Source organism: Eucalyptus grandis, chromosome 6, assembly GCF_016545825.1.
Source record: "Eucalyptus grandis isolate ANBG69807.140 chromosome 6, ASM1654582v1, whole genome shotgun sequence".
NCBI lineage: Eukaryota > Viridiplantae > Streptophyta > Magnoliopsida > Myrtales > Myrtaceae > Eucalyptus > Eucalyptus grandis.
This window is the reverse complement of record NC_052617.1, coordinates 50,896,384-50,910,543: the sequence shown is the minus strand read 5'-3', so window position 1 is coordinate 50,910,543 and position 14,160 is coordinate 50,896,384. Positions and strand designations below refer to the sequence as shown.

General features: G+C 40.4%; 2 protein-coding genes across 2 annotated transcripts; one reads left to right on the top strand and one right to left on the bottom strand.

Moving 5' to 3' along the window:
* Positions 1 to 2,320: 2,320 nt before the first annotated feature.
* LOC104450575 (zinc finger BED domain-containing protein DAYSLEEPER) lies at positions 2,321 to 7,125 on the top strand. Its single transcript, XM_010065180.3, is given in 3 exon segments — positions 2,321 to 2,578; positions 4,594 to 6,065; positions 6,068 to 7,125. Coding segments are annotated over 3 exon segments (2,367 nt in total). The 5' UTR covers positions 2,321 to 2,576; the 3' UTR covers positions 6,961 to 7,125.
* Positions 7,126 to 8,108: 983 nt separating this feature from the next.
* On the bottom strand, positions 8,109 to 12,402 carry LOC104450574 (signal recognition particle 54 kDa protein 2). The gene is made up of 9 exons (XM_010065178.3): positions 11,993 to 12,402; positions 11,039 to 11,138; positions 10,710 to 10,863; positions 10,295 to 10,445; positions 10,066 to 10,214; positions 9,406 to 9,506; positions 9,136 to 9,293; positions 8,872 to 8,986; positions 8,109 to 8,752 (listed from the first exon to the last, which is right to left on the bottom strand). Exons 1-9 carry the CDS (start codon positions 12,221 to 12,223, stop codon positions 8,424 to 8,426), a joined length of 1,488 nt encoding a protein of 495 aa, XP_010063480.1. The 5' UTR covers positions 12,224 to 12,402; the 3' UTR covers positions 8,109 to 8,423.
* Between the last annotated feature and the right edge of the window lie 1,758 nt (positions 12,403 to 14,160).

Here is a 14,160-nt window from a genome sequence, read left to right as displayed (position 1 = left end):
AAGGTGAAATCTACAAAAAAAAAAAAAAAAAAAAGCGTAACATGGATAAAAAAAGATAGGCAAGACAAAGGATTGGTCGGCCCACGCTAATCACCATGTGAGGACCAATGGTAGTTAATGGCCCTATCATTGCCTGAGGGCAAGCAAGGGTCGCACGCCCCTATTGACAAAGGAAGGACACCTGGTTTTTAGTCTATTTTCATGTTGCGATGTCCATAGCGTCATATTAGAACTGTGTACCGTTCGAAAAAATCAAAATTCATGTCAAATATTTTCACCACTTGAAATATATTGAATTAACAAAGATACTGCTTTATTGATGAATTTTACTATTTGATTGAACCTTTTGAAAAGTTTTTAGTGCACTTATAGCTTAAAAAAATTATCAAGAAACCAAGTAATTATGTCAAGGCTCTTTCCCTATATGGCCAATAGCATTTTTCACATTGAAAAATTACTTTTTTAACCTATCAATAACCAATTTTTTTCACATGTAATTTTGGTAAGATTTCAAAAAAAAGAGTAACTTTAGACCCGTTGTAAATAAATAAATAAATAAAATCTAGGTGTGATAAGTAAATTGTTACATGCAATAGCAAACTCCATAAGTTGCGACCTCGTAGTCAACAACACATCATGCGTCTATACATCTCCTTCGTTTTGGTAGATTTTACATTAATTCCTCATTTATTTTCGTTTAAGTTATAAGGATCAAAAAATAGGTTTTAGTCATGAAATTCTCCTCTAACCATAGCTCAAGTTGTAAACAAATTTTAGCTTAATTTTGTTTCCTGAGTTCTTCTTTCCTTCGTGCCTTTTTATAGTTGGGAGTTAGTTGGTTGGTTCGTTTTTAATGATCAGAAAAGTAAATCTTGACTGGTTTTTATTTATGAGGAATCACGAGAAGTTTTCTTCACAAGAGTGGCCTCGAGATCATAGCCCGTTTGTCATTCACCTATCACGACAATATGCACGTGTGATATTTTTAATGTTCAATCAAGGCAATTAGCATACGCTAAAATCACGAACTTAATTCTTCATAGGACTTATCAGACGATCCATGGGCCTCTAGATCATCGAACTTTTGCACCCATGCCTCTATTATCAAGAATGAATCGTCACGCAACGTGAAATCCCTTATATAGCTTCATTTGGTAATTAGTGCTTGAGGGGTGTATTCGTGACCACAAATGAACCGCATATGAAAAGACATGAACAATTTTTTTTTAGATAAAATTGACCAAATGTGCATCGAGTACTTTATATCACAAGCATGAAGTTAGATGGCCACCTCGCTAAGAGAGGGAGAGTAATGAATGGTTTCTAACTTTAGATGCGAGGGTAATATTGAAAAATAGCTAGCAAAATGAGACAAATATAGCAAGAGGTGTCTTAACTTATTTTTCGATCATTTAGATGCTACATTAAAGTAAAATCGATTATTGAAACGTCAGTTTTGACAAATCATCCTTCGTCGATTTTTTTGCATTAAAAAAGCTGAATTTGTTTTTTTTGTTTTAATTTTTTAAATTTTTCTTTATTATTATTTTTCCGTGTACCGACCGCAAAGGCCGGCCGGGACCGCAAAGGCCCTCGCTAGTTTTTCAGCGGGACAACACTTGGAGGGCATTAAAGATGTCCATTGTTATTTGATGACGTTGATAGCTATATCCTTACGAGGTAAATATCATATTTGGATTATTCACATATAACTCTCTCTTTTTTTCCGGTCCATGATTGATTTCGCCGCGGTACCTGGTCTAGCGAGACGAAAGGACGTTTCGATTTAATAATTCATCGGCATCGCACGGCGTCAAATCTCACCTAGGTAACTAACATACACCGCGACGCACCGGATCGACCCCACCCTAAAGAGAAAGCCCAAAAAGCCAAAACTCCACAAGAGGAAATGAAAATCCTCGGCGGATTACGTCCCGGCCGAATCCAACGGCCGAGATTAGATCGAACATCGAGGTGGGCTCTATCGAGATGGCCTACCTCCCCGCCCGCCCGCCCGCCCGCTCGCTCGGTGGACCTGAAAGTCCAAATCCAATTCGGTTTTGTAAAAAACGCCTTCGGAAAAAAAAACGACATTTTTTCCGCTATTATCGTGCGCGTCGTTTTAAAGAGGACTCTCGCTCGCTCGCTCTCTCTGTCTTTCTCTCTCCTCGTCTCGCCCCAAAGGTCGTACCTTTAATAGATGAAGAAAAGGCCTGACGCAAGGGGAGGCTATTATAATTTTTCCGAATCGATGTTCATCACCGCTCCAGCCCTAGCCCCTAAAAGAGGTCCATTAGGGTTTTCTCTCTCCCTCCCCCCCAAAAAGCTCAAAGCTCCAAGCTTTGTTGTTGCGGAGCCGAGCTCAAGCCCATCCCATCTCCCTCCTTCCCTCCTCCCCAGCCACCTGACCAGACCAGACCGCTCTCTGCTACTGCTGGCTCCGAATTTCAAAAAAAAAAAAAAAGGATCCTTCCTTGCTCCTTCCTTCCTCTTTTTTAATCGGGACCCCGTTTGAAATTGCCGCGAATTCGTCCCCCGCGGGGTAGCCGAGGATCTTCGCCGTCGTTCCCGCAAGAATGTGAGTGATTTTCTCCCCCTTCTCGGCGTGGTTCGCTTGTGGGTTCTGGGAGCTGTGGCCGCGTGTTCTTGTTTCTCTCGAGGGTCGAATTGCGTCGTCTTTTCTTTTCGCGTTTGATGATTCTGCTGCGGGTTCGCTGGTGGGTGGATGATCAAAAGAGCGTTTGTTCTTGGGATTTGGGTACCCGGTTATGTGGCTTTGAGTGGGAACTGCGGTGTGGGTTGAGTTCTCCCGTCGAGCAGTTTTTTAGATTTTCTAGTGGGTAAGAGCTGGACCGATTTTGACTTGGTGGGTACTGAATTTTCTAGGGTTTTGGTGTACGTACTTTCGTTCGGGCTACGGCTGAAACCGAATCATAACAGCTGATGAATTTGTTATGATTTCCAGAGAACGGTTGTTTTTTTTTATATAGCTTTTGCGTTATACTTTTGTAGTAGGCCGCCTAGGATTGGGATTTTCACTTCAACATACTCAGTTGGAACCTTGGCTTCAGCACGGCTGTAAAGGCATGGTGTGGTATGCATTTGGATTGAGAAGAATTCGTATCATAGCCGAGATGGCCATTGACGGAACACCTTCGAGGCTGTATTCTTTATGAAAATCTACATGCTTACCACCCTCGGATTTGAGACGCCTGAAATTTCAACCTTGTTAGGAATTTCTGTCACTATGGGTTTAAGAATGATTAGGCCATTGTTGTGTTCTTGCGTTTTCCAAGAAGTGAATTTCAAGATGTTTTATGTGAGATCCGAGTAATTTAATGGAGTGAATACGAGCATGATTAGCGATTCATAAGTTCTATGTCCGCTTGGCAATGTCACTACGCGGCGCTTTTGGATTGGGTCTGTACTGCGTCGGTCACAGCTGTTATGGGTAGCATCAAAGCGTTAGATCATTGCACTGCTGAGGTCACACAGCATGTATGAGTGGGCACTTCTTTGCTAATATTACACCTAGCACAATGGGTGCATCTTCTCTGGAACCTTGTTGACTAGATTGTAATTGTGATGTGCAATTGGTGCACCAAGCATCACTACAAGAGCATTATGGATGGCATGCCCAGATCCTGCAAAGCACGGAAAAGGGAAAATGGAGATCTTTTCCAAATTGCACTCGATGATTTGGTTCATGTGAATTTGCGTCTCAATTTCAGCTTAGAGTTGATATCATTCGAGTTGCACAACTTGAGAAGGTTTTCGAGTTGTTTTGTAATTTGTTGAAGCTTAAGTTCTAATTCTCCAGTTTGGAAATAGAGGAAAATTTTATTTATTTTGTGGAAAAGGGAAAATTGTCTGGTAACCTTAGTGCTTTGGGTCCTTTGTCGTTTGATTTAAGCTACATTAGTTCATATGTGTGGAATGACGGATTTAATGAGGGTTTAGTTTAGTTACTTACATATGGGACATTATATGTGCGGGTGGGAAAACTGTCTAGGAACGTTAGTATTTTGGGTCCTTTGTAGTTTAATTTAAGCTACATTAGTTCAGATGTGTGAAATGACGGATTTTATGAGGGTTTAGTTTAGGTACTTACATATGGGACATTATATGTACGGGTGTGGGTTTTATTTGTTTATTTTTATTTTTATTTTTTCTGGGGGAGAGGGGGGTGGAATTGTCCGCTAGCTCACTATTATGGTTTTTCTCTTTGATTGACTACTGAGGCACCTGTTCATGTTGTCGATTTGACTGACAGATCAGAAGTGTTTGCCACATGGATGTCAGTTTTTTATTCTTCCTGCTATATTTTCATATTTGAAACTGTGACGGCACAGGGATATAGAAATTTAGAGGAGATTAAGGCATCGATGTGGGCAATAATTTTTGCTTCTCGCGATGCTTATATATCATTCGTTGTGGATTGTCTCTGTTTGCCAATTCCATCAATCTGGCGTTGGTTCCTTTTCGTGTACTATTACCCGTAATATGTGTCTTTTTGCTTATTTCTGTGCTACAAAGAATTCCTTATTGTCTCATGCTTAAAAGTTTTAAAGGTATGCCTGCATATGGTTGCAGGGATGCACCTTCTCCCATGGAAACCGATACCACTATCGTTTCGGAAGTAGATACTGCTATCATTCCTCCAACAGATACCGCCCATGTCCAGGAAACAGAGGCTGCTGTTCTCCCAGAAACAGATGCTGCTGTCATCCCTGAAACAGAGCATGCTATCATCCCTGAAACAGAGCTTGCTATCATCCCTGATACAGAGCTTGCTATCATCCCTGAAACAGATCATGCTAATATTCCTGAAACAGATGATGCTCTTATCCCTGAAACAGATATGGATTTCGCCCCTGATTCAGATATGGCTATCGTCCCTGCTACTCCTGCTACCCCTCTTGATAATGAGCAACCTGGTTCAGAGACACAGCCTAATAAGCGCAGAAGAAAGAAATCTATTGTTTGGGAACACTTCACTGTAGAAACTGTGGGTCCTGGACATACGAGGGCTTGCTGTAAGCAGTGCAAGAAGTCGTTTGCCTATATAACTGGCTCCAAGCTGGCAGGCACGAGTCACCTAAAACGGCACATTGCCTTGGGTATCTGTCCCGTCAGCCGCCAGAGGAGCCAACCTCTTGCTACATATACACCAGCTTCCAAGTCTGCTGGTGCTTATGGAAGTGCAACAGATCCACCAAAACGGCGGTACAGGACCACTCCTGCAATAGCAAATGTACCTCTTGACCAAGAGCGATGCAGTCTTGAGATTGCCAAGATGATTATCATGCATGAGTATCCTCTACACATTGTCGAACATCCAGGTTTCATTGACTTTGTACGGACTCTCAATCCCCATTACAATATGGTGAGCTTCAATACTGTTCAAGGTGATTGTGTAGCTCTATACCTGAGGGAAAAGCAAAAACTTTTGAACCTCATCAGTACAATACCAGGAAGAGTCAATCTGACACTGGATCTTCGGACTTCAAACCAGAACCTAGGTTATGTTTTCTTGACTGGACACTTCATTGATAGTGATTGGAAGGTACATCGCCACATTCTTAATGTTGTAATGGTGCCTTATCCTGATTCAGATAATGCTTTTAATCAGGCTGTTGTGGCTTGCTTATCTGATTGGAATTTGGAAGGTAGGTTGTTCACCCTCACTGTTGATCAGTCTTTCTCCAGCGAAGCTGTTATTGCGAATGTGAGAGGTTTGACCTCAGTAAAGAATCCACAGTTGCTCAATGGCCAGATACTGATTGGGAGTTGCTATGCGCATCTGTTAAGTGGTCTTGCACAAGATGCTTTTGGGTCAATGGTAGATACCATTAAGAAAATCCGGGATAGTGTGAAGTATGTGAAGACTTCAGAAGCTCATGAAGAGAAGTTTGATGAGCTCAAGCAACAACTTCAAGTACCTAGTACCAAGGACCTGCTGATTGATGACCAAACAAGGTGGGATACAACTTATCATATGCTTGTAGCTGCTTCTGAGCTCAAGGAAGTATTTGCCTGCTTCGATGCGTCCGATCCTGATTATAAATTAACCCTTCAATGGATGATTGGAGGCAAGTAGAGACTCTCTGTTCTTATTTGAAGATATTGTTTGATGCCGCAAATATATTGACTGGCCCGACCTACCCAACTGCCAGTACCTTCTTCCATGAAGTGTCTAAACTTCAGTTGGATCTCACACATGCTGCAACGAGCCAGGACCCATTTGTAAGCAACCTAATCAGGCCTTTACAAGAAAAGTTCGACAAATATTGGAGGGGATGCTGCCTTATATTGGCGGTTGCAGTAGTCATGGATCCAAGATTCAAGATGAAACTTGTAGAATTTAGTTTCTCTAGAATTTTTGGCGAGGATGCTGAAACGTGGATTGGACTTGTTGATGAGGGTATTCGCGAACTCTTTCTTGATTATTTTTCACCCATACTTCCTCTTCCGGAAGCTCCAATGGAGAATGGCACCGAGAGCATCATAAAATCAGAGCTGCCAAATGAAGGAATGCCTCAGGAAGGAGTGTCTCATGAAGAGCTGCCACATGATGGTACGGTCATCTCCTTTGGGGATGGGCTTTCTGATTTTGATGTCTACATTTCGGAGATCACTAGTGGCCAGCAAACAAAGTCCGAGTTAGATCAATATTTGGAGGAGTCTCTTCTGCCGAGGGTACAGGACTTCGATCTATTGGGTTGGTGGAAATTAAATAACCTGAAGTACCCCATTCTTTCCAAGATGGCTGCTGATGTTTTGTCCATACCAATCTCGATTGTTGATCCTGGTGCTGTCTTCGACACCCAAAGCAAGAAGATTGACGGTTATCGCAGTTCATTGCGTCCAGTTACACTTGAAGCTCTTGTTTGCGCCAAGAACTGGCTCCAGTCTGGATCGTCCGAGACTTCTAATGCATTTGTGAAAGCTGAAGTTTAGGTTTAGAATTTCGAATTTTCTTTTCTACTTTTTAGTTTAGCTTATCTTTGTGTGGATGATTATTCAGAGGTTGAATCAGTAGATGCTGACTGGTGGATTCTTGATTTGCGCTCATGTGTTAGATCCGTCCCCCTTTCCAATCAAATTAATTATAGTATTTTTGCATTGTGCTTGCAATTTAGATTTTCCCTGTGTTTAATAGTTCAGCTAATTTGGGATCTGTTCAAAACAGCATCCCTCTTTATCTGACTATTATGGCCGTCTTCCGCAGAAATGCTGCATGTCATGTGAGTTTGCACTTGGACACACATGCTGTGATGCAGATGATATTGTCAACTACAGATCTTGATCATTCGGAATTTATATCCCAAAATCTCGTCTTCCTACAAGACAGGATCGGCCAAATAAAGCGTACTATGAACCTGCCAAATTCTTGGTCGATGGTAAACTTGGCTGCCTCGTCAATTTGTCCTGCATGAAGAGCGAACGCAACCAAATGAAAAGCAATTCTCCCCCACCAAAAAACTAATGGGTTGCGATTTGATGAACCGCATGTGTTTTGGAGGATGAGTACGTGCGCAAGTGGAGTTAAACAATCTTAACTTCACGTAAAAGGATGATTACTAAAGCTTTTCTTTGCCCATTAGCTTAGTTCTCTCTTTTACACCCAACTGGACTCATCGATGGAGGAGGTTCATTTAATTTCCATCTTCTGCGTTGTTAAGACTGATGCTAATGCATATACAATTACTTATAAATTAGAGGTCTGCTTCTTAGTAACGAAAGTTAATTTTGCTTGGATGGCTTTCTCAATGTTACGGAAGAGTAACTTACACTAGTTACGCAATGAGTTGAAGCTTCCCATTGTGTTTTTGTCTCTAGGAATGTCCGAGTCTTCCCCAGTATTGATGTATCAAGAACAGCTTCACAGACTAGTTACTTACCGCCTTTCTAGCAACAAAGTGGTGTCCGGTGATGGACCTACGTCACCATGGGAGCAAACCTACCGTCAATTAGCAAGACCGTAGGAAAGGGTACCGTTAAGCCATAAAAGAGAAACAAGCTGACAGCTCTTCACACATCTATTCCAGGCGCTCCAAGGTAAGATTTGTCATATGTAATCAATAAATTCAACCGAGAAAGGGAGGAAACACACAAAAAACTTCACTTATGCATTTCAGCTGACTTATAAAAAACCAAAAGGTACACCTGCTCTCCCATAATCCTAACTCAAAAAATAAAAATCCTGTAATTATTCCAGCCAGCATTTTGACTAGTTACATAAGAATGCAAATCAAATGCATCGACCCTTCCACTAGAACTCACTCTCCCATGTCTATTCATAGCTGTATGGCTTGTCACTTGAGGAAATAAGGCCCGTCTAATTCTTAGTGGAGTCAAACTGTGGCTGCTTAATTTCGCCCAGAGGTTACAACTGAATGATACACTTAACAAATCAGCCATTATGAATCGCCACCTCCGAACATACCCATCATATCCTTGCCAGAACCCATTTGCTTCATCAAGTTCTGTAAACCACCCATGCCACCAATCTGCTTTAGCATCTGAGGTGGAAGAACTCTGCTCATGTGCTGTGCATTCATGTTTCGAGACCGCATGTTCATATCACCCCTGGTCGGGATCTTAAGTCCCTTCATTTTGCTCCAAATCTTGGCAAGCCGCTTATACTCTTCCAACATTTCCATAACTTCTCTGACGTGGCGACCAGAACCCCTTGCTATCCGCATGATTCTAGAGTCATTCATGATCTTTGGATTTGAACTGTCTAACTCTGAAACAAATCAAACTTGTTTAATCAGGCTCAGAGGCAAGGATTTGAATTTAAAACCTTCACTGCAGCCATAAGCCAAAATAATAAACAGCTAAACTATATATTACTGCATGACTTGCCTTCATTTGTCATTGAGTCCATCATGGTCATGTATCTTTTGATCTTTGCCTGGCTTTCTTTCTCTTGACCCTTTGGCATCAATTCCGAACTGAACCCCGGTAGCATTGAAAAAACCTTGATTCAAGATGACCAAACCATCATTCTGGATCATTGACTGATCTTGACATGGCACATGCTTGTGCATTCTCTTTGCACGAATCTCAAGATAAAAGCGTGCAATGATAAGGTAAAGCATAATATCCAATGATGGAACAAATACAAACCTGGCCAATTGGACCCATTTTAAGGATGTTCTGAAACTGTTCATACATAATTCTCAAGGTAAAGTTCCCTTCAGAAAGCTTTTGTAGAAGCTCAGGCTGTTGATCTTTAGGCACCACTTCGTGAATTTTGTCCATAAACCCAGACCAGTCCCCCATACCTATGTGGAAAAAAGGTTTCCACCAAAATATTAAACCACTAAAGGACGCATCTCATGCTCATACATATCAAAAAGACACATTGAAAGGCAGAACCCAAATGAAATTACCTACCTAATAGCCGGCTAACGAAAGGCTTAACATCAAACACCTCAAACTCATCCATATGTTCTCCAGTACCTATAAAGATCACGGGACTTTTCGTTGCTGCAACACTGCACATGTAAATTCACACCAAAGAAAGATGCATATAAGCATTTTTATGTTCGAAAGTATCATAAGTTTAAGAAATCTTCAACAGCTAAAAATTATCCACATGGGGTTCCCAACTATTTTTTTTTTTTTTTTTGTCTTGTAGAGAATATTTCACCGTCAGTCCCATAAAAATAATAATCACTTTCAATTACAACAAGTGTAAATGTTTCATTATGTGATCTTTTACCTAAGCTGACATATATTACATAACCCAAAAAGTATGAAGATTTAATGATTAGAATCCAATGAAGAATATAACCAGTGATATTCATTGCTGAGCATAGCCGCCACTATTTAGAGAAACACGCACATATACACAGAACATATATAACCAACTGCAAGCTAGCAGCAATCTACTCCACAGACTCATATTGCAACCATTTGCAAACCTTTTGCACATTAATCCACCCTATTACCCCATTCAAATACTAGAAAACCACTTCATTGATGGCGATTGTCAAGAGGGAAATTATGGGAAATGAAATGGTATGTCTCTGACTAAACCAAAATAACACTTACGCACTAAGAGCACCACCTCCCTTTGCATGACCATCCATCTTAGTCACAATAACAGCCCCAACAGGAACACTTTGCTTGAATGCCTGTGCTTGATCAAATGCAGCTTGACCAATGCTACTGTCCATAACGAATACAATGAGATCTGGTTTCTGCAGCATATCATGTAACATGTTAAAATCTTAAAGAAGCAGAGATCCACTTGTAAATGTGCAAAAGGATCATATGCTACCGTTGCTTCAGAAACTTGACGCATTTCTTCAAAAAGAGCAGCCTCTTGCTTGTGACGCCCACTCGTGTCAACAATTATGAGATCACAATTTTCCTTCTTAAATGTCTCCACACCTTCAACAGCAATTTTCACAGGATCCGATTCTGTGTAACTGTCACAGAACTCGTATCATTTGATGGCCAAGAAATTGCATTGAAACACAACAGTCCTAAATGTTCGTTTCTGTGAGCCCACTCGTGAATAGACGAAGGATAAACTAATCAACATGAGGAAGAATTTATGCATGATGAAAACATGTGCACTTGGAGACCTTAAGTTCACTTTTACAATATCTGTCAGTCCTAGTCATTTTGTTTGAGGAACTAGGAGTATGCATACAGGAGCAGATCAAAATGCAATGCACAAAAGAAAGTACCTTCCGTAAAATGGAATTTTAGCTTTAGTGGCATTCTGCTTCAACTGATCAAAGGCACCAGCTCTAAAAGTATCAGCACAGACAAGAGCCGGTTTCCAACCTTTCTTTTGATGATAGTATGCATACTTGGTACATGTCGTGGTCTTACCCGATCCTGTCATAATAATGCATATTTGAATATTCTATTCACACATCAAAGCATAAGCAGTGTATAAAGCCTCCAAACAAATTGTAACCACTTGAAGAGAATGCACGGATACAACAATATCCATTTCCCAAGTAACTAAATTCATGAACAGCAACTCAAGTCAAAGGAGATCTTTAAGTACCTTGTAAACCAACAAACATAATGATACTCGTCTTTCCTTTCTTAGGAGTAAAGGCTGGCTTCCCAGGATCCAACATGTTGCATAGCTCATTAAATATGGCCTGAAACAAAAGCCGCCACAAGTGAACCACATGAGTACTTCTTGATCACATTCAGCCGCATGTGAGACAAAATTCTGACATGCAGTGCCAGTGACAGATATGTCCTTAAAATTTGACCAAACAGATCGAATAACATGATATACACATCTCCAGGAAATTCCATCCATCCCCAAAACACAAACAAGTATTTGGGATAGAGCTATGCTGAAAGAGAAGATCATATCAACACTAAAAATAAGAACTAGCATTTACAGTTGCAGTAATGTCTTAATGAACTAAAGTTCTTCCACACGAGATGCCACCCGAAGTAACACATTATATCTGATCTCCATATAGCAAATCAAAATCAACTGCACATCTAGAAAGGAAAACAGGGCGTTTCCTAATCAACGCTTCATATCAAGGCACTTTTTCAAAATGAGAGCCCATCAAATTGGAGTCCAGAATCTAAAACATCCTCAAAATTGACAAATTCCAATCACATAAAGGGAAAAAGAATTATATATTCGAACTTCTATCAAAGAAAACTTAATCGCGATTGCTGAATCACACAGCGGAACATGTCGAATTCTCTAACAACGCTGAGGTCCCAGCCTACCGTCAACACAGGCATACCAATAACCACATCATGAAGCACCTTCCTGCGCATCGTAATTGAATATTTTCCGAATTCAATCCAAGACAAGGCTCTACATAAACTTCACCAAATTCTATGCAATAATTCAGCGAAAATTCATCAAAGCCCACGCCAATTCACAGGTAACTCATCGATACCTCAGGCCCCAAAAAAAAAAAAAAAAAAAAAAAAAAAAAAAAAACTGAATTCCCAAAAACAAAAACACGCACGCACAGACCTGCTGGATGATCCTGCGCTTGTTGTGGCCGGCGGCGAGATCCTCGATGTTGACGATGCGCTTGATGTTGTTCTGCATGTTGCGGACGAGCTGGAACTGGACGTCGGCGTTGAGGAGGGCGCGGTTGATCTCGTTGAGGCACTCGTTCAGGACCTTCTCGTCGATGATCGTCGCATTGCTCATCTGCTGTATCGCGCGGGTGATGGTCCCGCCTAACTGTGCCAACACCATCTTCGCTCGCTCTGCTTCGGGAACACGAGGGGGATGAAAGGGAGACGGACGCGAACGCCGATCGCGATGAACGATCGGGGGACTCTAGGGCTGGAGGAATTCCAGAGAGAAGTGGCGATTGAGAGGTTCTGATCTATCGGAGATTCTCTCTCTCTCTCTCTTAGGGCTAGAAGAAGAGGAAGAGGACGAGGAGGGGTAAAAAGATAACGTTTTATTATTTAGAGAAAAGACATCAAAAATTCTAAATTATGACACATTTGCCACAAATTTTTTCGTAATACAATAAAAATCTCGAATTTTATGCTCATATGACGCTAAATTTGTATTAGCGTGTTATATTTATCTCAAAAGTTTTTTTTATAACATCAAAAATCTCAGATTTAATTTATGCGATTTTTATTTACCTCAAATTTGAAGTAAATGTGTCCTATAAAGATTAAGTAATTTTGAGTAAATGAATTTGATACAGATATGAGGTTTTCGGTGTCTAAAAAATTGAAAAAAAAAATTAGATAAATGTGTTATAATTTGCACAATTTAGAATTTTTGATGGTTTTTTCCTATTATTTTTAAAAGGAACCACGCGACCTACACCTAATTGGACACATACCCAATTAGTCTCGATTTTCAATTTTAGCATTTTTTTTTTCTCCTTAAATTGATACCCTGGAAAAATGGATAACTTCGTAGTTATGGATAAAAACAAACCGAAAAAGAACATTTTTGGGACTATTATTTTATGCATCTACACAGACAGACAAGACTGCATTTTTCTCGTACGGCACTTGCTGCACTTCCAGGGTTAGTATTGGATCCGCCCTTGTCTTGGCACATCAAGATGAATTCGATTCCATTCGTCTTCTTTATTTAAGTAGAGGTTCTGCTCCGTGGTGATAAAATTGGGATTGCTTCGATGGCTCCTCTCTCAATGTTTGAGAATGTTACGCTCATCCCCCATTCGCGTGCTTTTTGCCTCTAGGAATGTCACTCTTCTTCAAATCATAAACACTCAAAGGACCCGTTTATTTCACCAAAAATATACTCAAAAAATATTTTCTGAAAAGTCATCTTCCAAGGAAAATGAGAATACTTTCAAGTATTTTTCTGTAAACCAAAAAAATAAAATGGAAAATACTTTATGTCGTTTGGTATTTTTAGAAAAAAAAATTACCAATAAATTCCAATTTTTCATTTTTTTACTTTAATTTTTTTTTCTTTTTTCTTTGTTCTTCCTCCTTTTTCCTCAACTAATCGTCACTGTCGACAGCTACCAATTGTCATCATCAACTACTACCGATCATCGCCAATCAACGATTAGTCGTCAATATCTTATTGCTAGTCATTGCCATCAACGATCGCCACTACCGCCAATTGGTTGCCAATTGTGAGTCATCATTGCTGTCGATCATAGTCGAGTCACCAACTTTGGGCAAGGCTCAAACTTGCTTGTGACGAGTTGAGAAAAAAAATAGAAAGAAAAAGAAAGAAATGCAAATAATATAAAATATTTAAAAATCCCAATATTTAAAAAAAATAAAAATAATTATAAAAAACCCGAGCCGAGAACCAATGACCCGCGCATGGCCATTTTTGTCTCGAGCTTCAAGGTCGGGACCAAGAGTTAATGTTTTAGGAACCCGAGCACAACCTTTATGGACCAAGGCTAGGGTGTCAAATCATTCGGTATGAGCGTCAAGGTTCAAGCCTAACCTCAATGGACCCGCGTGGTGCCAAGGCCCTACCCTAAGCACCAAGGTCTCGACCCCGGCATTGACGAACCTAGGCTCGGCTGCCAAAGTCTTGATCTTGAACGGACCTAAGAACCATTGTTGGGGTTTTCGTAACTAAACATCAATATTTTCTGATTCTTATGTAAGTTTTGATAGGAAAACATTTTTCATTGACTTGTTTTCCTAAGCGAACTGAAATCAGAATAT